Raw genomic sequence first — 21,434 nt, 5'->3', positions numbered from 1 at the left:
ATTGATGCACATACGTTTATTACATCCCTTTCAGGTTTTCTAAGCTATATTCAAGCTTTTGGAAATTACACCACAATTACTTTTAATATTGGGATGTAATAAACAGTCATGTCATACAGAGTCGAAGTGCATCTTATTACTAACAATACACTGTTAAATTTAATTACCTTGTGGAACTGATCAGCCATTAATCTAAAGCAGTATTTTGTGAATTTAAAACTGAAGCAAGCTTAACAATATTTAGTTGCAATAATTACCCTTGAAACACAGCATTTAAAGAGGAATAACTCGGGCTAATGCTTAAGAAAGAGACTTATTTTTACTGTATCGCATCAAAGGAAATCTAATACTGAATGCTGTAGGGGAAAAAAGGAAAGAATGCAGACCCATTGCCTGATCTACATTTGCAGGATGGAGAATTGTAAATCTCTAATCTTTTTCTTGAGGGTTAGTATGGAAAGAGGAAAATATACTTGAGGGGTAATCTAATTTCATCTCTGAAATATAAGTGGAAGAACATTTGGGCAATTTCAGTTTCCTATATAAAAAAAAAAGCCTCCTGCAGAGAAATCAAGATCAAAGAAAGCTCAAATGTCTGCACTTCAGCACAGCTGAGCCCCTGAACTGGTTAAAAAGGACATTCTGTCATTATGCATCACGTAGAAACCATTTTTGATTTGTATAATTGTACTGCCCATGCACACTGAATTATCAAAGATCAGAACCACCACGTATGGGTTCGAGGAGATGCAGTTAATGTGAGATATCTGCTCTACAGGGCAGAGTGAAGGTGTGGCTTAGCTGCAGGCATCCTCCATTTGACAGAGGCGCCACTTAATCCCATAAAACAAAAAGCAAAATACTGCAGATGCTGAAATAAAGACAGAAAATGCTAGAAACACTCCACAGGTCGGGCAGCATCTGTGGATAGAGGAAAAGCAGGGTTAACGTTTCAGGTCGATGACCTTTCGTCAGAACCCGTAGACTCCAGGTTTACGGCACAGTTTGGCAAACTGAAATCCCCACCCCAGTTAGGCAGCAGTACGGTGAACAGAACCCACACCCTCAGTCCCCACTCCCGAGCATCTTCTGGCAATGAAGCCACTCCTCCCGCTGATGTCATTTGAATGATTTCCCCCTCCACTGAGCAGTTTAATCGGGCCTCCAATCCCATCCAGCATCATAGAAGCGAAGAAGGCCAACCCCCACTCCCTTCACGGCCCAAAAAGTAATGAACCCACCACAATCTGGTGATATGTAACACATCTCAACTGAGCACCTTCACCATCCGCCACCATCACCACCACCCCCCGCCCTCCAACTGAGCATCATCTTCCAAATCAGGACCAGCCCTTCTTACATCTTCTCAACCGTAACAACCCCACACTGAGCAAGATTTTAGTCACAGGGACCCAACCCTTAACTGAGCAGATTTGTGAACTGCCCCCCCTCCCTCCAACTTTCCAAGCACAGACCAGCATTTCCCCTACATTCCAAATACCTACTCCCACACTGAGCAAAATTCTTTTTATCATGATTAAACCTTCCGCAATCTCATCCCCGCCTGCTGAACAAGATAGCTGGCCACCTTCTCCTTTCTCACGCTACACCGTCTATCCCTTGCCCCATCCGCACTCTCCCTTCCCCTCCTCTCCTCTCTTTCCCCTCCACTTTCTCCCTTCTACTCGTCACCCATTACCTGTCTCGCTCCGAGTCATTCTTTCTCCATCCTTCCCCTCCCTCCTTTCTCCTCCTCCCTACCACCTCTCTCTCTCTTCCCCTCTGGATCTATCCCCTTCCACTGCCACCCCATCTGCTTCCTTCCACCCTTCCCCTTCTTGGTACAATTCAATTATCTCCCACTCACTAACCCTGCTTGACCTGAATATTGCACTTGGTCTTGATTCCCTTTGTGTAATGCTACAGGAGATTGACTAGTATGTCATACAATGGACCCCTTTTATCCCTGATTTTAATAGACACTCATATCATACTTTTCAGAAATAGCTGATGAGAATATTATCAATTAATTTGCATAAGGACTTCCTAAAGCTAGTCAGTTATAAGTGACATGAATGAATCAAAGAAACTCCATTAGTTCCAAAATGTCACCCCTGAAATTCTGCAGAGCTTCACCCAGTCTCCCACTGTAACTTCCATTAACTTATTTCCCTAGGAGTTCTATTGGTTTATGCAGGAGATCAGGAGATTAGGAGATCAGGAGAGACCCCCCCCCACCCACCTTAAATTTCAAGGCCACTAGCACAGGATGTCCAACTGGGGTCCCTAAGGTCATCAGATTTCTGATTGTTTCTGTATTTGTGGATTTACTACCACATTGAGGCCCTGAAAGTCCATGGGGGTTCATCCAGTCTCCTGCTGAAACTCTGTTGGAAGTAAAAGATCCCATGGTAGTATTCACAGAAGTGCAAGGAGTTCTCCCAGTGTTCTGGTCAGCATTCATCCCTCAACCAATATTACCAAAAAAAAGACAGATTAACTGGTTGTTCATCTCATTTGCTGTTTGTGGGACCATGATGTGTGAAAATCAGCTGCCACATTTGCCCATGTGGCTAAAAAAGATTCTTATGCAACTGATTACTATTCTAAAGGGATAACAGGCGATAAGCAGAGCCTGGAAATTATGTGAACGATGTACTTGTCCATAAACTTACCACCTTTGTATCAAATTCCACTCTCTGCTACTTCAACTGAAGCGATGATCAATTTAAAATAAAGTGGACAATTGGTATTGGTCTGTCAGCTGACTCCAGTTGAATCTATACCAGCTTCCCCTCAGAGGAAAAGGAAAGATGCTGCTGGTATTCTGGATGACAAGGTATCTATTAATGGGAACATGAACTGCAATGGAAGAATGAAACTTACAGAAGATATCACTGGGTTCAGAACTGTTCCATTTAGTAGTTCATACACATATCTCCCTAAATGCTCCATGAAATTGTGTTTTGATTACCTCTTTCACCACACTGCTGCCATCAGACTGAATGCTCATTTTCAAATTGCTGAATAGAAATCAGCCTCAGTGGACTTACCTTTTGCATTTCCATTCCTTCCCTGACACTTACTGTACCCAGCTGTGATTATCAAAAGCCAGTGCAGGTTTAAAATATCATATGACATTTTATAAAGGGAGCGATTGAGGTTCCGAAGTGATTTATGTCTGTGCACTAAATGTGTAAATTGAAAATTTGAAGCCTAAATCACAGTTGGAATCTCCTTCATTTCACTTCACTAAGGTTTAAACTGTAACTATTCAAACCTGACAGTTAATCCATACAGTGCAAATCACTTTTCCTACTATATTAGTATTTTTTTCAGGATGATGTTCACTTTCTAGAAATTTCCGCTATTGTTTAATGGTATAAAATCACTTTAATGAATTGCATTACATCTTACTTCAACATTAAAATGTAAACAATCTTACAACACCAGGTTATAGTCCAACAATTTTCAACATTAAAGGAATGCTCAAAATGATGAACTTAAAAGAATAGAGGAAGGAACCGCAATTCTGCTGCCTTTATCTAAATGTCACAGGTAGGAAGAAAACTACTTCTATTGCAAACTTCAATCATCATTAGGCGCCCTTTCAAATGTGACTGGATGAACTCTTGCAGACTATTTGAAGGCCTTAACTAAGCTCTTTCAAGGCAAAGCAAAATCCTTTCAATTAATCAAGTGTGCTCATTTCTGTTTACCCTAGACAGCACATAGCTGTTAATATTTTATTCCTGATCTCGCCTACCTTTGGTATTCTACACAGCAGGGACCACATATTGTTTTGAAAGGTCAGGGGGGCCTCATTCTTTGGTGACATTTGTCAGCTTTTTTAACATAATAAAGAGACACATTTCTGCTTTTGAATAAGTAGAAAATGATTAATCATTAATTATTGTGTGAATATTGAATCATAAGGCAAAGGAGAAACGTATAATCTGAAATCATGTTTGGTGAACTGGGAGTGTCTGTAGATCAAAGACAAATCAATAGCTTGATTCAGATTTAGTTAGGTCAAAATAAAACTTTATTATTAGAAAACAATGAAGGCAAAATCATGTGTCACATTGGGGGCTCCCTCAATGGCTCAGTTGGTGAATGCTCTGACCAATGTGAAACTGAAGGTCTCAGGTTTAATCCCTGGCCTGTTTTGAGTTAGCTGATCTCAGCTAAGACAACAAACGAGGCGCAATAATTGGCCTCAGTACTCCAAGCCTAGGGGGAAGAGAAGAAAAAAAAAATTCAGCCAGGGTTCACATTCCTGATTGGTATCCAGCGACACCTGCTGGAAAGTGCCAGAGAAGGGGTGAGAAAAGAATTCGGGTCAACTGCAATGCACGTTGTGCTCAAATAGCCTGCCAACACTCACTGCTTAGGCTCACACATGAAGAATGGCCACTTGGGCAAGGAACCATATCTCAGCATGAATGAGTGCCTTCAGAAAAGAAGGGGAGAGAACTGAAAAGAAATGAAAAAAATCAAAAAGGAAGCAACTGGTATTAAAACTGATAGATTTGCTTGGATCAGAAAAGCAGAACTTCTTATCCCAAACGAGTTTGCTCCTCCAAATACTCAGTCCGCAGAGCACAAACATAACGTTTACAAACCTTCAAACAAGCCTCCTGAGAGGAGAAATCACAGTGGAGCCCGAGACCGTTTTGTCAGTTAGTAATTTGCAGAGATAGGTGAAAAGCTCCACTTCCCAGAAGACAAGTGAGCTGAATCTCAATGTGCTTTACTTTCAAACTATGATGAGAGGGTCAGTAATGATTTGGAGCAAATACAATGATGATAAAATATCACTTACAACGTTAATTGTGGCAAGTTAAAAAAGATTTGCTTGTTAGTCTGCTCCAAGGTGGAATGGCCTGCAAATATTGCACTGCCAACTAAAGGATTGCAAAATGCCTTTTTGTTTACATGCTACTAAATATCATTAGCTCCACACTTCTTGCCATTAATACTGTTTCATGACAATGTGAATAACGCTGCACTCGTTACTCTTGCATGTCAAAAAATAAAGTCCACACTGCACTTGTATTTGAATTCGGATTTACTTTATTAACCTAACTCTTTGAAATAAAATTCTGATGTGTTTGAATAACAGTTATCCCAAGTAAGAAAAATATACGGAGAGGTAATCTTCACAGCCAATGAAGTGATTCACTCTAGAGCTGCCTTGAGGAAATTTTGTTGAACGCAACCTAACACAAACAATAATTGTTTGGCTCAGAAACTGGTCAACCTAAGCAAGTACACAAGTAATTCTCCCTCCTGGGAGACCCACGCTGTTGGTTTTGGCCTGGGGCCATGTCCAAGTGATTGGTACAAAGAACAGCAATTTATGATTGGAGTGCAGAATTTGAACAGGCAAGCGCATTATTTAATGCTTTCATCAGGAATGTTATGATGGCATGTAATTAATTTGAAAAGGCACTCAGTGTAACCTACAAGAACAGCTTAATTCAAATCATTCAATGGTTTAACAGTAATTCTACCTCATAACGTTTTTTTAAATACGTAGACCAGTCAACAGAAATGAATCAGAAGTGGGGATCATTACTGGAATTTTGAGCTTTCTGTTATAATTTACAAGGTTGAAGTCCAACCTCATTGTTCTATTTTTTGAAATTTTTTACAAAAATGCTTTCGATTTTGTAAAATCAATATGTAGCTTGTACAGTTGGAAGAAGTGAAACTGCTGAGGGGATCTGGAGTGTACAGTGTCTGGACCCTTCGTAATGTTCTTTTAGAATTAATTGGAAATATTATTTTGGTAGAGATTATAAAAACAATTTAATTCAAATTATTCCATACTTCAACAATAATTCCAGCTCATAATATTTTAACTGTTACACAAATTGGCGAGCATAAATATGACAGTTTCCAGTTGCATTTTATGGTGATCGTTTTTCTAATTGCATTTTCTCAAGGGGCCGTTCGTGTTCAGTTTTGTTTAGGAGCCATGGATTTCTTTCAAAAATTCTTGAAGAATTTTCCTCCACCCCCTATAACTGAATTAACGCAGCCCTAGGTCAGTATGCCATCTTATCTATCCTTCTACTCAACTCTGCAACTTTTTGCAGTCGGTCTGCAATATCTTGATGCACAACCAAATTATTGAACACAAAACTAAATAAAATCAAGATAGGAAATATCTTTAGGGCAAAATTGAAGCCCATGGGATTAAAGGGACAGTGGCAACGTGGATACAAAATTGGCTAGGGGACAGAAAGCAGAGAGTAGTGGTGAACGGATGTTTTTCAGACTGGAGGGAAGTATACAGTGGTGTTACCCAGGGGTCAGTATCAGGACTACTGCTCTTTTTGATATATATTAATGACCTGGACTTGGGTATAAAGGGTATCATTTCAAAGTTTGCAGATGACACAAAACTCAGAAATGTGGTAAACAATGTGGAGGATAGTAACAGGCTTCAGGGGGACACAGACTGACTGGTGAAATGGGCAGACACACGGCAGATGAAATTTAACGCAAAGAAGTGTGAAGTGATACATTTTGGTAGGAAGAATGAGGAGAGGTAATATAAACGAAATGGTACAATTTTAAAGGGGGTGCAGGAACAGAGGGACCTGGGGGTGCACATACACAAATCTTTGAAGGTGGCAGGACAAGTTGAGAAGGCTGTTAAAAAGGCATATGGTATCCTAGGCTTTCATAATAGACATGATGTGGAGATGCCGGTGATGGACTGGGGTTGACAATTGTAAACAATTTTACAACACCAAGTTATAGTCCAGCAATTTTATTTTAAATTCACAAGCTTTCGGAGATTTTCTCCTTCCTCAGGCAAATGTTTCAAGAGCTCCTTGAAGCCTACGCATTTATACATATAGAACAATACATGGTGTTTACAGACTGCCCCTGCAACTGCCCGTTGCCAAGGCAATCACCGTGTTCAGACAGAGAGGTGTCACCTGCAGAACCCCCGAATACACATTCAACAAAAAAACAAACAGGGAAAAAAAACAGAGAAAAAAACCACAGAGAGAGGCAGAAACATCCGGAAGGCAGAGAGAGCCAGCAAATGACCCATTATATTAAAAACAGATAACATTTGTTCGATGGTGGGGTAACGTGTAGCGTGACATGAACCCAAGATCCCGGTTGAGGCCGTCCTCATGGGTGCGGAACTTGGCTATCAATTTCTGCTCGACGATTTTGCGTTGTCGTGTGTCTCGAAGGCCGCCTTGGAGTACGCTTACCCGAAGGTCGGTGGATGAATGTCCATGACTGCTCCAAGGTACTCCAAGGCGGCCTTCGAGACACACGACAACGCAAAATCGTCGAGCAGAAATTGATAGCCAAGTTCCGCACCCATGAGGACGGCCTCAACCGGGATCTTGGGTTCATGTCACGCTACACGTTACCCCACCATCGAACAAATGTTATCTGTTTTTAATATAATGGGTCATTTGCTGGCTCTCTCTGCCTTCCGGATGTTTCTGCCTCTCTCTGTGTTTTTTTTCTCTGTTTTTTTTCCCTGTTTGTTTTTTTGTTGAATGTGTATTCGGGGGTTCTGCAGGTGACACCTCTCTGTCTGAACACGGTGATTGCCTTGGCAACGGGCAGTTGCAGGGGCAGTCTGTAAACACCATGTATTGTTCTATATGTATAAATGCGTAGGCTTCAAGGAGCTCTTGAAACATTTGCCTGAGGAAGGAGAAAATCTCCGAAAGCTTGTGAATTTAAAATAAAATTGCTGGACTATAACTTGGTGTTGTAAAATTGTTTACAATTTTCATAATAGAGGCATAGAGTACAAAAACAAGGAAGTTATGCTAAACATTTATAAAACACTGGTTAGGCCTCAGTTGGAGTATTGTGTTCAATTCTGGGCACCACATTTTAGGAAGGATGCCAAGGCCTTAGAAAGTGTGCAGAAGAGGTTTGCTAGAATGGTACCAGGGATAAGGGACTTCAGTTATGTGGAGAGACTGGAGAAGCTGGGGTTGTTCTCCTTAGAACAGAGAAGGTTAAGGGGAGATTTGATAGAGGTGTTCAAAATCATCAACAGTTTTGACAGAGTAAATAAGGAGAAACTGTTTCCAGCGGCAGAAGGGTCGGTAACCAGGGGACACAAATTTAAGGTGATCGACAAAAGAGACAGAGGCAAAGTGAGGAAACATTTTTTTATGCAGTGAGTTGTAATGATCTGGAATGCGCTGCCTGAAAGGGTGGTGGAAGCAGAATCAACAGTAACTTTCAAAAGGGAATTGGTTAAATACTTGAAGGGAAAAAAATTTGCAGGGCAATGGGGAAAGAGCAGGGGAATGGGACTAATTGGATAGCTCTTTCAAAGAGCCGGCACAGGTGCGATGGGCCAAATGGCCTCCTCCCGTGCTGTACCTACTATGATATTGTGATGAATTCTGTGCACCCTTTATTCCGGTAAGTGGTGTACAACCGACGGCCGATCCGCTACTGTCCGTTTCCAGCCTGGCGGTAGAAGTGAAGATTCACCCCTCTGAGTCTCATGCCCAGGAGAGAACCTTGCTCTGTGTGGTTACACACTCGCACAGGCCACCTGGCAGCATTCACACTGCCTAAACATTTAAACAAAAGTCCAGGAGTTGGAAGGAGTCACCTGGGGGGCTTTTTAAAATCTGGTTTGACACCATGCTGGTGTTACACTCCATGCAGTGTCAATCCAAGCATCCTCCAGGCAGTCTCGCATCACTTCTTTCCAGAATCAGATAGCACTCCATCCAACTCTGGAGAGAACTGATGCCGGACTCTAGATTAATACAAGTTTAGTGCTGGTGCAAAGTGAAACTACTGCATCTAAATTACAGCCTTTCAAATAGACATTAGGTGATAACGTCAGTGTCTCAATCATCCCCCTGCCAAGTAGTACTCTGGGAAGCAACTGACACATGTTAATTTGTCATCAGCCATTTGGAAGGATATAATTCAAGTAACAATAACAATTTGCAGATATAGAACTGCTTTCATTTAAGGAACATCCCAAACATTTTATAAGAAATTGAAGGACACCGAGAAGGAAGCGGGAGAGAAGGGATTGGAGGTGATAAAAGCTGATGTAGAAGAGATAGGTTTTGTGGAGGCTTTTGAAGGTGGGGAGAGAGATACTAAGCTGGGGGAATTTAGAAAGACAATTCCAGAGTGCAGGGGTAAGGCGGTTGAAGGAGAAGCAAACTGTAAACCATATGCAGAAAAGTGGAGAGTGCGTACCAGGACACAGGGCTGGAGAAGGTTACAGAGGTCGGTTGGAGGGATCTGAAAATGTGTATGATATTTTAAAGTTAATGTAATCAGGGATGGGGAACCAATGGAAGTTGGCATGGATGATAGGTATATGGGAGTTAATACAAGATAAAACGTTCAGAATAAGTTAGAGTTTACATAAGGTGGTGCTTGGAGCTTGGGAGATAATTGAGGAGGACATTTGGACGTCACTGAGGAGAGCATTGGAGAAATGAAGCCTTGGCAACAACTTAGGACAGCAATTCTGTGTCCTGGTATTTCAATACAATGCAACACTATAAAGCCCAATGTATATATACATATATATATATATGGCACATGGTTGGTTAAACAATGGCATAGTTTGAGGAGGAGAAGCAATGCAAATTACAAAATGGCATATATAGCCACAAGATAAAATAAAGGCTAACTACAGTTTAGCCTCAGGAAGCAGCAATTCCTGAGAGTTCCACTCAGTATCTTGTTCTATGATAGTGCTAAAAACTGTAGGCATGCCATCTAACCCTGCAGGGGTGGGGGGAAATCAGTATGAGATTCAGGATTGAATGAGTGTGACAGTCATAACTGAGCATCCTTGAGCTCTATCCATCCAGCATCATTTCTTCCTGATCTTTATCAACAGTGAAATACATTTGGACACAGTTCACTTTCCAAAGAAAAGAGAAGCAATTTTTTTTTTCTCTCAGTACTGTTCTCTGATAAAGGCCACTGTTTCCTTCTGACTGGATTGCAAAGCAGTTTTATTAGATTACAGGCAATGAGAAGATAACTACTGCTATTGCCATTATATTCCCATTTCTGTCTGGGACATTATAATTGTCTTTCATTTATACACCATTTTTATCTCCCAAGTGCTGAATTAGTTTGCTCAGCAAATGCAAACTGAATGAAGTCAAATACTGAATCTTATCAGGGAAACACATCCATTTATCAGCACATGTACTGTACTCAATATAAACTTAAAAGGTTCTTATAAATTTCCAAATGAAAAAGCCTGTCATTTGTAACATGATAAATGATCTAATCCCACTGTAAATGTTGCCAGAGGAATACCTTGTCATCCCCCATTTGTTCAGTTGCTGCATGCATTTCTTACAGTTCTTATTACAACGGGCTGCCGTTCCAGGCAGAAGTCCACAATTGTAAGTCCTGAACAGGTACAGCATTTAAGAGAGAGTATTATGTGTCTGGATAAAGAATTCTGCGCCACAACCTACATTCCCTATCTCTTCAGAATGTCATTCTTTTACAATGCGAAACGGGTACCATAAGTATCAACTTTCACAAAAGTTGATTGCCACTATAAGGAGGAAATGTGGATTTGGAACAATTTTCAAATCACCTGAACTTGTCCAGTTTTGAAATTCTGAATTTATTTGGCCTGACAATTCCAAACACAAGATACTTAACAAGGATAAGGCAGAGGGGGGCAGTGAGTCAATTCCAATGTAACATTAACAAAATGAAGCAATATCCTGGACAGAAAGCTCTGTGTGTGAGCTTTGGTGGAGCCTACACTCTTCAGTTTGGTTAATACCCTTTAGTCCATTGGCTGTAGCTTTAGTGACTGGATTTTAATTGCACAGCCTATCTTCCAGGCACTCTATTCACACCGCTGTCTGCTAGAATGCAGCTGGGATCATAACTCAGTGAAGTCCCCAATTTAGAGCATTTCAAGCCAAATCTGAAGCCAAAATTCCAAGTGGTCATGAGTTCCTGCCAATAGATGGAAAGTTGCACTGCTGTGACTGGATCTAGATATTCATGCTATTCAGACTGGGCTGGCACTATTGGTTAAACAATATCGATTCAGCGCACACATCACAAGACAGACCGAATTATTTCATTTTAAAAATGAAACAAGATACCTAATAAAGTTAGAAACCCAAATTTCAAGGGGTTGAATGCAAACTGGTTTGTGGGGGGGGGATATTTTAAAACCCCCAGGCCAGGTGAGAGAGGGGGTTAAAATTTCAAAAATCGTAAACCCAACCCTGGTTTTAAAGGAGGACGTTTGGGGGAACGGGCGACTAACCTGCTCTCCAGAGGTGGCTCCATAATTTAAATATTTTAATTAAGCCGCGTACCTCAAGTTTTACCACAGTTTTAAATTTAATGGCTGTGGACCGGGTTTCCCAGGGCTTGCGATACCCGGTAACTGGAGGGAGGCCAGGACGGCTGGATCCAGCAGGTAAGTGCTTTTCCAGCATTGCTTGTGGGCCAGGAGGAGCAGGAGTGCTTCCCCCCACAGCCCCCCAAGCAAACCCGCTTCCCCCCACCCACCCCCGCCCAGTGATCGGACCCACCCCCCGTGATCGGACCCCTCCCTCCGCCCCGCAATCCGATGCCCTCCCAATCAGTGAACTCTTTCCCGGCCCTCCATGATGATCCCTCCCTCCCCAGCCCGCAATCTCTTCCTCCCTCCTTCCTTCCTCTCCACTCCCAGGCTGCAGCGGCCTGGTGCTGCAGGCCTTCCCACTCGACAGCCAGCCAGCCTCACAATCCGGCTGGCTGCCAGCCAGGAAACGGAGACAAAATATTTAAATGAGGTCCGGCCTCTACGACCCCCACCCCTCCCCACCCCTGCTCCCTTCCGCCTCCCTGTAAATATCGGGGCCGTTATCTTATCCTATAATTTCTGATGGTTTTTCACACCAGAGAATCCACGTTTACATTCAGCCCAGAAAAGAGACAAATAGTCTCTCTTACCTCATCACTATGACAAATCATAACTAAAGCCAGCCCAGTCTGTTATTCATTTCCCAAATGGACTTGAGTCACCAATGTAATTCAGGAATTGGAGTTCAGAGGGCCTGGATACTGTGAATGGAGGTGTACGTAATAGCACTCAGATATGGGGAACAGAAAACCCTCCCATTTCCCAATACTGTAACACTTGCAAGCTTAGCTAACAGCTCACATTTTGTGAAAAAAATCATACTATTCACATAATAGCAAAGAAAAAAAAAATCCAAATCTGTTTGATTTTGAAGCTCGAAGGAGTAATGGTTTTAGTATTTGTGAGTCACCATCCGTTCACAGTAGCTGCAGGCTATCAGTTAGAGGGAGAGATACATTATGATAGCAGGCAGACAAACACATCCAGTTTGTTCACACACACTGTGTGTATTATACACAATTATAATTAGCAATGCCATAGTATGAGTTTTGCACAGTACAATAATCAGTCAAAGAGGTTGGAGTCCAATTCATTTTCAGACAACTTTTTTTTCCCCTCACTATTTACCATATAGCGAAAGAGAAGCATTTGTACAGCCAGAGTGAACTATAGGTCACCACCGAATCCCATATTCTATTAAATTACTTGCACACAACCTCTTCAAAATTTGGTGATTTTTTAATTAATGAACTCTATAGTTTTCTGATTGAAATATTGGCCTAGAAATTGCTCAGAGCGGCAAACCAACAGTGCTCGCCGCTCCATAGATTTATATTAACCCACTAACGTACCCCAGTCTTTACTGGGTGCACTTCCTCTCATAAGAAGCGGAGAAGAGCCCAGCGTTAGCTCTAGCGAAGCTAGGACCCATGGGAGAAGCGAGAGGACCGATCTCTCCCCTCGATCAATCAAATAGCAGCACTTTTGGCAAGCTGTGAAAAGTTTGTGCAGGCTTGGAACGTTAAATCCAGGAAGTGCAAGGTACAATACTAAAATCAATACAAAAACAGTTATAGACAGCAAAAAAAGAGAGGGTAAGAAATAATCAAATTAAATAAAAGAGACTAAAGGAAAAAGTAAAAAAAATTTTAAAAATTAATTTAATTTTTTTTAAATGACCAAAAACAATTAAAATGAGGAGTAATGAGACTCAACATTTTAAAAGGTTAATTTTTAGTTGTTTGGCAGTCATTAAGACTTACCGCGCTGTTAAAACTTAGTTTAAACCTGATATTTTTAAGCGTACCTGTTTGGTGGCGATATTAGTTAATTGCCAGCTGGGCACATGAGCAAGTTGGCGCTGGTCCCTTGTTTCCACTGATTCCAGACGACAATATCCCTTTAATTCGAAGCTGTCAAATTGTCGGTGAACCAGGAGGAAATAGTTCTGGATTTCCGTTTTTCACCGTGCTTGTGCGAACGCCGGAACTTGCTCCTCAATTTCACCACTAACAACGGTGAGCGCTGTTGAGCACGCCGTTCTTTTCTAAGCAACTTTCAGCCAATATTTGCTGTAAGTCACTGTTATAAGTTTGGTCTTACCTTAGATTTTCTCTGAGTGTTAGTCAGCCCCATAAACAGGCTGAGTGTGTTAGATTTAGGGATGTGCCCTCACTGCCCAATACGTAACTCTACAATAGCAGAACCCAGGGGTGTAACAATATTATTCCTTTGTGATCTGAACTGGATTTTTATGTCTTTCACATATATACCCATGTGCGCCTTTCCAATCTTTTCGAAGGTGGACTAAGGAAACACTTGATAAGATGAGGCCAGCTATCATTAAGCTGCTTTATTTTACAACAAGTGAACATACAGAGCAATAGTTCTGATTAGGCTCACTTGGTTCAAGCAGTACAGCTTATGTTCATACAAGAATACAAAATAATAATGCTTCCCCACATCAGTGGGGTATCTTGCTTAAATTAAACAAAATAACTTCTAACTGGTTTCCTGCATTTTAACCTTCTGAGTCAGATGAAAGCAAGCATCTGATTATAAAAAACCTGACTGTCAGTGAGCATTTCTGTCTCTGTTTTTATCTCCCTGTGTTCACAACCCAAGGGTTGGGGGTGAGGGGGAGCTATACTTGACAATTCCTGGGACGTATTACTACGTTAAAGACGCTATATGAATGCAAGTTGTTGTTGTTATTGTTCAGTGTCCCAGGGCTAGGGACCTCCCGACATAGTGTGTATGAGATGTTTAGCGATTACAGAGACAGGATAATGAATTGCTTTTTTTTTTACAGTTTTGTGGACAACAACTTCAAGGCCCAAACTATGAGCATTTTAACTATCTCTCATCTCAGCGGGACGAAAAAACTTTTGTGGATATATTTTGCTTTAAGAACTGAACATTTAAATACAACTATTTTCCAAATCCTTCCTGTGGAAAAAATGGCTAAAAATTCTCCAAATATGACAGCCATATTATTACTTCAACGCTTTGGGAAAGTAATATGTCGGTAAGTAAATTAAGAGGGTTAGAATGCCTCAAAAGTCTGAGGACATTATACCTGGAGAGCTGTTTATGAACACCACATTACAGCAAAATTCCAGAATTGCTGAATATCATTAATGTAATCTCCATTCTCAAGTTAAAAAGGCTTGGTTACGGTTTTCAGAACCCACTTTCTGTTGATCTATCGTGGTCAGCCTCAATTAAAAAGGTTTTCTGTTATCACAGTAAGACAAAAGCAGGCAATTATCATGGTGTTCAAAAGACCCAATATACACTAGATCCTCTCTAATAGTGTAACTCTGATACTGAGTGTCCTGTATCAGAAGTACATCACAATCAGTCAAGCTCTGGTACCCAAAGCACTATACACAGGTGGGATCATTCCAGTCCTATCTGTATTGGAAGGAGCAAGGTCGACATAAAGTGGAGATTTAATTCATGATCTCACTCGGTGACACTTTAGAAGCACATGTGCAGAGATAGCGAGCAAACAATCAATAGAAATTAAAACGCTTTCAGTTTAGTCAGCATCATTTTTCCAAACTACCGCAAATGACGTTTTGTCTGAAATATAAGCCCCGATTTTAACCTAACTCACCCGACTTCAATAGAGAGTAAAATCAGACAGGGTGTAAAACAGGCATCTGATCCGAACCTGCCTCCTTCCCGCCAGGTGGGTTAGGTTAATGTCAGGGCTAGAATTATCTCTAGAAATTCTATTTCCTTCCAATGTAAACAGCTTTTTTTTTTAAATACCAGAAGCCACTACTTTTTTTAATACTTACTAACTGTAAAGGTACTACCTGTGAATGCAAGAGAGACAATGTTATACACATGTATGGTATACTGCAGTGATTCAATAGGGGTGCTGGTGCATTGGGCCAATATGTCAAGCAAATACAATACAAAGAACCAGTAATCTTGTCAGAACCTCAGATATAAAGGCAGCCTTTGGGACTCTTGCAAAATCTAATAGCAATTGTTGTGTTATAGACACACTATATTAAATGTTTCCTCTGTTAGAAAACTACTGAATGGTTCAATGGCTTTATATCAAAGAGCACAGCATGTCATATTACTGTAAACAGCTAGTACATCTACAGAATGATTGATGGTAGGAGGCAATATAAAAGTCCACATTTGAGCTACTGAGATATGTACACATGCCAGTCCTAAACCTGAAACCCATCAATTTTCATAATACATACAGACCACTTTAGCATTTTATTTGACAGGGTAACTACTTTGGCAACACAGGGAGTGGGCCCCCAGATGAGCAGAAGCTTTGGAATGAAAGCCAATGGAGGTACAAAACTAGCCGAGTAAAGGATACAGGAAATAAGTTGTGTCTGGTCTAACATCAGATTGTTCAAAACTATGGCCTTGATATTCCTCTTCCAGTTTGCTTAGATGCTGGACAGGTGCAACACATCCAAAGTGTGCTGTACCAGTCCTGACCTGATCACGTCTTCATTTGATTGCTCAAGTCATTAGCATGGTCTGATCGCACCCTGGGCGTAGAACCTTACACCAACAAACAAGGGCAGGAATACAAAGAGACCTGCAGCCCTGGGCTTGGCTGCCAGCCTAAGGACTTTCTGGCTTCTGTTGAGAAAGGCCTGAGGACTTATGGGGAGGTTGGAAGAGAAAGGTGTGATTTACCTTTAAGGCATCCCCTGCCTGACTCCCTCAGATCTGAGGGCAGTCCAAGTGCAAGGCCCGAAGCCAACTTCTTCAGGCACCTGTCTGGCAAACCTAGAGGAAATGACTTGGGGGTGCTAGGAATGCCTTATGTAAATGGTGCAGGCACTCCACACACTCTCCCTCTCCCTAACCCTTGGTGGAAGCACTGGAAATGCCTGGCTGCAAACTGTAGGAAAATTGGCCTTGATATTTTCTCCAGAAAACTCAAAGAGATTCAGAATCCTGTAAATGGTAGAAGCCCTTAGGGGACACTGGTGGAGCAGGGGGGGGTGGGCATAGTCGCTGTACTTCTTATTTATTGACCGTCTGAGATAGATGCTATATATCGCAGCTCACACAGTATCCACCATTTTAAAATGTTGTGTCTGTGCTTACTCCTACCCCTCATTCTCCGCAATAAATCTCTGGTACTGTCACTGCTTGGATATATTACATATCTCAGTATATTATCATCATAATGAATATGTGAAATTCAAAAGTGAGGAGACCTTGAAAAACAAACAGTAATGGTGGAAATCATGCAGCATGTTTATCCGCAGTACCATAGACCAAAGTTTGAATCTCAACCTCTGCTTTCCCCCAGATGACAGGGTAGATGCTGAGAGGTTGTTTCCCCTGGCTGTAGAGTCTAGAACCAGGGGTCATAGTCTCAGGATAAGGGGTCGGCCATTTATGACTGAGATAAGGAGGAATTTCTTCACTCAGAGGGTTGTGAATCTTTGGAATTCTCTATCTCAGGGGGCTTTGGATGCTCTGTCGTTGAGTATATTCAAGACTGAGGTTGATAGATTTTTGGACTCTAGGGGAATCAAGGGATATGGGGATCAGACGGGAAAGTGGAGTTGAGGTCGAAGATCAGCCATGATCTTATTGAATGGCGGAGCAGGCTCGAGGGGCCGTATGGCCTACTCCTGCTCCTATTTCTTATGTTCTTATGGCAAGTTACCAAGCTTGAACATGGTACTGGGCCAATGGAAGTGAGGGAAGAATCCGACTAATCCTGCTACAATGTCAGATAACCACAAGTAGCATCAGTAGTCTTATTGGAGATGGACCAGATTATCCAAATTTCATAGAAACATAGGAAGAAGAGTAGGCCATTCAGCCCCTCAAGCCTGTTCCACCATTCAATCAGGTCATGGCTGATCCATACCTCAACTCCATTCCTGATCAGGTAGAAAAGTTTTCAAATAAACATTTAAAATCTTGCATTCGTATACTACAATTGCACAATGACAAGCCAATCCTCAAATTCTGGTCAGTGCTTTTTTGTTTACACATTTCTCTTTCGAACTCTTAAAGCACCAGTCCAAGCATTTGTTGCGAGAACCATGTCGACTTACTGATAATTCAGCGAGATAGGATTGAAATACATTTTTCAGTACATTGAACCAACAGAAAGCTTACCAGTAAGAGCTCCACACAGCTGTAGAGCATTCTATTCACAGTACATAAATCTTGCTATTCCCATGATTTAACATAATACATTGAGATATGAAGCCAGTGTACAAAGTAATCACAGTCAGTGAAACATGGCACTGAATTCCATATAAGCTACCTAGAAATAAAAATATTCCCTGCTGGCTGTCATAATACTCATAAGAAAATGTTGTTTGCTACTTAAAACTACCACAAAAATCTCCTTTGATAACAAGACTGGTACTTTTAAAGCTGCCTGGCAAGCGCTTTGGGTAATATGATTAAAGCCTTCACTTCTGCACATGTCTTGCAAATCAAGAAAATTACACCTGTCACAGTAGCTTAGCATTATTAACATTTTTTTTTGATCTAGGTAGGTTATTAAAACACACAAAGACACCACAAATGAAGTTAATTAACACTGTGGCCTCTAACTCAAGTGACAACATTTTCTAAGCTCAATTTTAAGACTATATAATTAAAGGGTACACAAAATAGGGAAGGATTTAAAAACAAATTATGACCAGATTTACACCAGACTGGCAGCACATACCAGCACATCTATTTGGAGGAGTTATGCTTGACTTCAAAAGAATTTGGTATAAATCTGTTAAGAACCAGGTCTGACTTATGAAATAATTCAAGTGCAGGCCATGCATATTGAGATGCTGCATCACACAGTCCAGTCGCAAAGCCTGAGCCACCTAGGGCCCTACAGAAGACAGGTAGTGAAATCTGTGCTCATCAAGGTGAGGGGTACCACTACTGCAGAATAGAACTTTGTTCTTGCACTTTGCTTTAACATCAAGCACTCCCATATCAGATATATCACAGGTTGGAAAAAATGTAACTCCTTATATTCAAATGCAGTAATATTCCTTAACCCAAACGTTTCTGTTTAAATCAATTATTTCCAGTGCCAGACATCCTTATTGTCTCTCTGAGTAAGGTCTGTCAGATCGTGTTGAATTTTGGGCAGTTTTAGTGCTGTAGTCTCATTACCATTAAGCACGTCCCAAGCTTATTCTGCTTAGGATCTTTACAGCTGATAATGTGCAGAGACTTAGCCATCACTCTGAGGTGGACTTGAACCCAGATGAAAGTGCAGTGTTGCGACTCACTGCACCACCCAATTCCTTTGAATCAAACAGTAAACTGGTGGTGGTATTGAATAAATTACCAAAACTAAAGTGGAATTCTTTAGAAAATTTTGAAGGACACAGGCAGACAAGATCACTTAATAACACATGGTTATATCAAACATTATGTGATCCACTGAAAACACCCCAAATAAAGGACTGATTCTGATATACCACATACAATAGAATAGTATCGCTGGCCCTGATTGATATATGCAACTGTCACTTGACGTAATGTTGTTATGTAATGCAATTAAAGTGACTCATGATCTCCTACCTGCTGCTTGAAGCACCGGGTTTTTTCTGGCAAACCACAGTTGCGATGGAGTGCTTCCCACCATTTCCCATCTCTTGTGTAACCTCCCACAAGCTTGGAATGCTGGGCTTTATATCAACAATGTTCACACCTTTTTTTGCTTTTGCCCTGTTAGGGAAAAAAACATGAATAGAACCATTAGTAAGCAGGATCCATTGTTTACTGAGAATTTGAAGCACAAAAATAATGCGAGCATCTACAGAATCTGTCGGTACATTTCTCTGGAGGCTCTTTTATTACAAGGGTAGAACAGGGAAGGTGATGTGGGTAATGCACTGCACAAATGATTTAACAGTTTGAATACGGTATCTCAAAGCAATTAACAATGCCCACAAGACACAAAATGCCAGAATGTGTCAACTTTAATCCAAAATGACCATTGCCGGAAAGCTGGCATGACCTATCTATAACTTTTTAAATTCAAGGTTATTACCAGCAGGAAGTATTTGTTTGGTTCTGGGTTAAGTAATGATATTATAACATGTATAAATTCCTCCATCTTGCTATAGACCCTATAACTAATCTCCTTGTAATCCACATGATCTGATATCAGAACCTGCCGATGTTCTTGTAATGTTCTAACTCTGATGTATCCATGGATTGTTGAACCTCTTATGTCACACATCAATATTCAATATTCTCACAGCTCCTTATCAATCCATCCCAACTTGCTTAAGTGTCAATAAATATTGGAGGTTCAGGGATGGATCACAGCCTGTCGCAGGGTCTCTTATTAACATAGAACTAATTTGTGCAGTGATCCAACAAAAATGGAGCCAGAATTGCTGCACTCCCTCAATCCTTCATGCAAATAGAGAGGGGTGTTAATGCTATCGGATTCACTAAGGTCAGCTCATTATAAGTTGCACGTGTTCCCGATGTGTTTTTCACAAGTACCATGAAACACAATGAATGGAAGGGAACGGGCTCCTAACAGCAGCAGTTGTTAAAGGCCGCTACTCTTTTGCTACATTGAAGATCAGCTATGGAAGGTCTGCAAGGGAAGATGGGCAGAACTACCCCCTTTGCCGATGCCAGTTTGGATATCCTGCAGAAATGCATGCAGCAGAGGAAGATGGCCACATGTGGGGCTAAGTGGAACCCGTCTCCCTGCCACAATGTGCAGTAATCCTGGCAGGAAGTGACTGAATGAATGAATGCTGCTTCCCATGTCCATAGATCAGGGTAGATTAGGCCTCAGAGATAGTGCCAAGGAAAGGTATCCCTAGCATTTAACACCTCAGATTAAGTCTATGCCCATTGTGTCACTGAACATGGTGGGACATCAGTAAAGGAGCATGGAAAGCACTGGTAGATGCCTCTTGCACTGTCACATCAGTACTCCATGGGGATAATTCTGACTTTGGGATAGTGTAAAGCAGGCGATATTGAATCGGACGCTCATTAAACATCTCTTCCACTTTTCATTTCCATTGAAATCAAAATCACCGTCCATGTCCATAATGCCTCAGGTTGAACTTTTATGGTTGGCACTTAGAAATGCTTCTAATGCCTGCTGTCCTACCGTCAAAACACCAACTAACATACAGTATACTGTGTGCATATAACTTTTGATACTTTGTCAGAGGCAAGAGCCTCTCCCCTACCAATCTGTCCAAGTAGCAGAATCTGCTTCAGCATTTCAATTATACGTTCTCCCAGAATTTGGTGGAAGACATGAACTTCCCTGTACCTGCATGCGCCCCTGTTTGGGTGTTTTTCAAAATGGGGTCATTCGGACTGAAGTGGGTATCTAAGCTTCCTTAGCAGCCAGTTATCCAGGCTTCAAATAATAGTGGCTCAGTAGCCTGGTGTAAAATAAAAGTACCGTGGCTGCTTCCGGGGATGTCATTTGGCTCTTCAGGTGGTTTCCTTCTACAGAACACAGGTAATCTGCTGTAAAGAGTCCTCATTATTGCACCACTGTGATATTTCCATTTCCTACACGAGCCTCTCTGAGTGATGGGGCCAAATTAGAGGCAGTTTTGCGCACTGCATGGAACTGGGTTTTAATTTTTTCAAATTGTTCAGTTTGGCTCCTGTCCAACTATAAACATTGTCAGCTAGAATTACCACAGGGGTTTTCCTGATTTCCCACCATAACCTTGGCAGAAATTCAAAGAAGTGGTGTAAGCAGCCGTTTATGTCACAAATCAAAGTTTTCCGCTCATATAATGGAAATTCTACCACCCCCCGGTAAATTTAGTTGAATCAGAATAAACAAAATCTAACATTTTGGTGGGATTCATTTAACTAAATACTGAACCGCTACTTGGGTACTGGAGAGCTGTACCTATTGAGTTTGCTGATTAAAGAACATGTCCAGCTTACTTACCATCTACTAAAGTGGAAAAGATGGTTTAAAGAATGTGTCTGCTTGAAATTAGCTCGGGAATCTCAACCCATCTCACTGAGGGGGGGAAGAGGGTGTAAACTCACTACATTT

At 41.3% G+C, this 21,434-nt stretch overlaps 1 protein-coding gene across 1 annotated transcript in view; it reads right to left on the bottom strand.

Annotated features, from left to right (window-relative positions):
• si:dkeyp-14d3.1 (transmembrane protein 132C) overlaps nucleotides 1-21,434 on the bottom strand; it is an 808,037-nt gene that overhangs the window by 455,638 nt on the left and 330,965 nt on the right. The window contains exon 3 of the mRNA XM_068005754.1: nucleotides 18,950-19,096. Within this exon, the coding sequence (XP_067861855.1) occupies nucleotides 18,950-19,096 (147 nt within the window). The remainder of the gene's footprint in view (nucleotides 1-18,949; nucleotides 19,097-21,434) is intronic.

Source organism: Heptranchias perlo, chromosome 25 (assembly GCF_035084215.1).
Source record: "Heptranchias perlo isolate sHepPer1 chromosome 25, sHepPer1.hap1, whole genome shotgun sequence".
NCBI classification, from domain to species: domain Eukaryota; kingdom Metazoa; phylum Chordata; class Chondrichthyes; order Hexanchiformes; family Hexanchidae; genus Heptranchias; species Heptranchias perlo.
The sequence above is the reverse complement of the archived record's forward strand: the minus strand, read 5'-3'. Positions and strand labels throughout refer to the sequence as shown.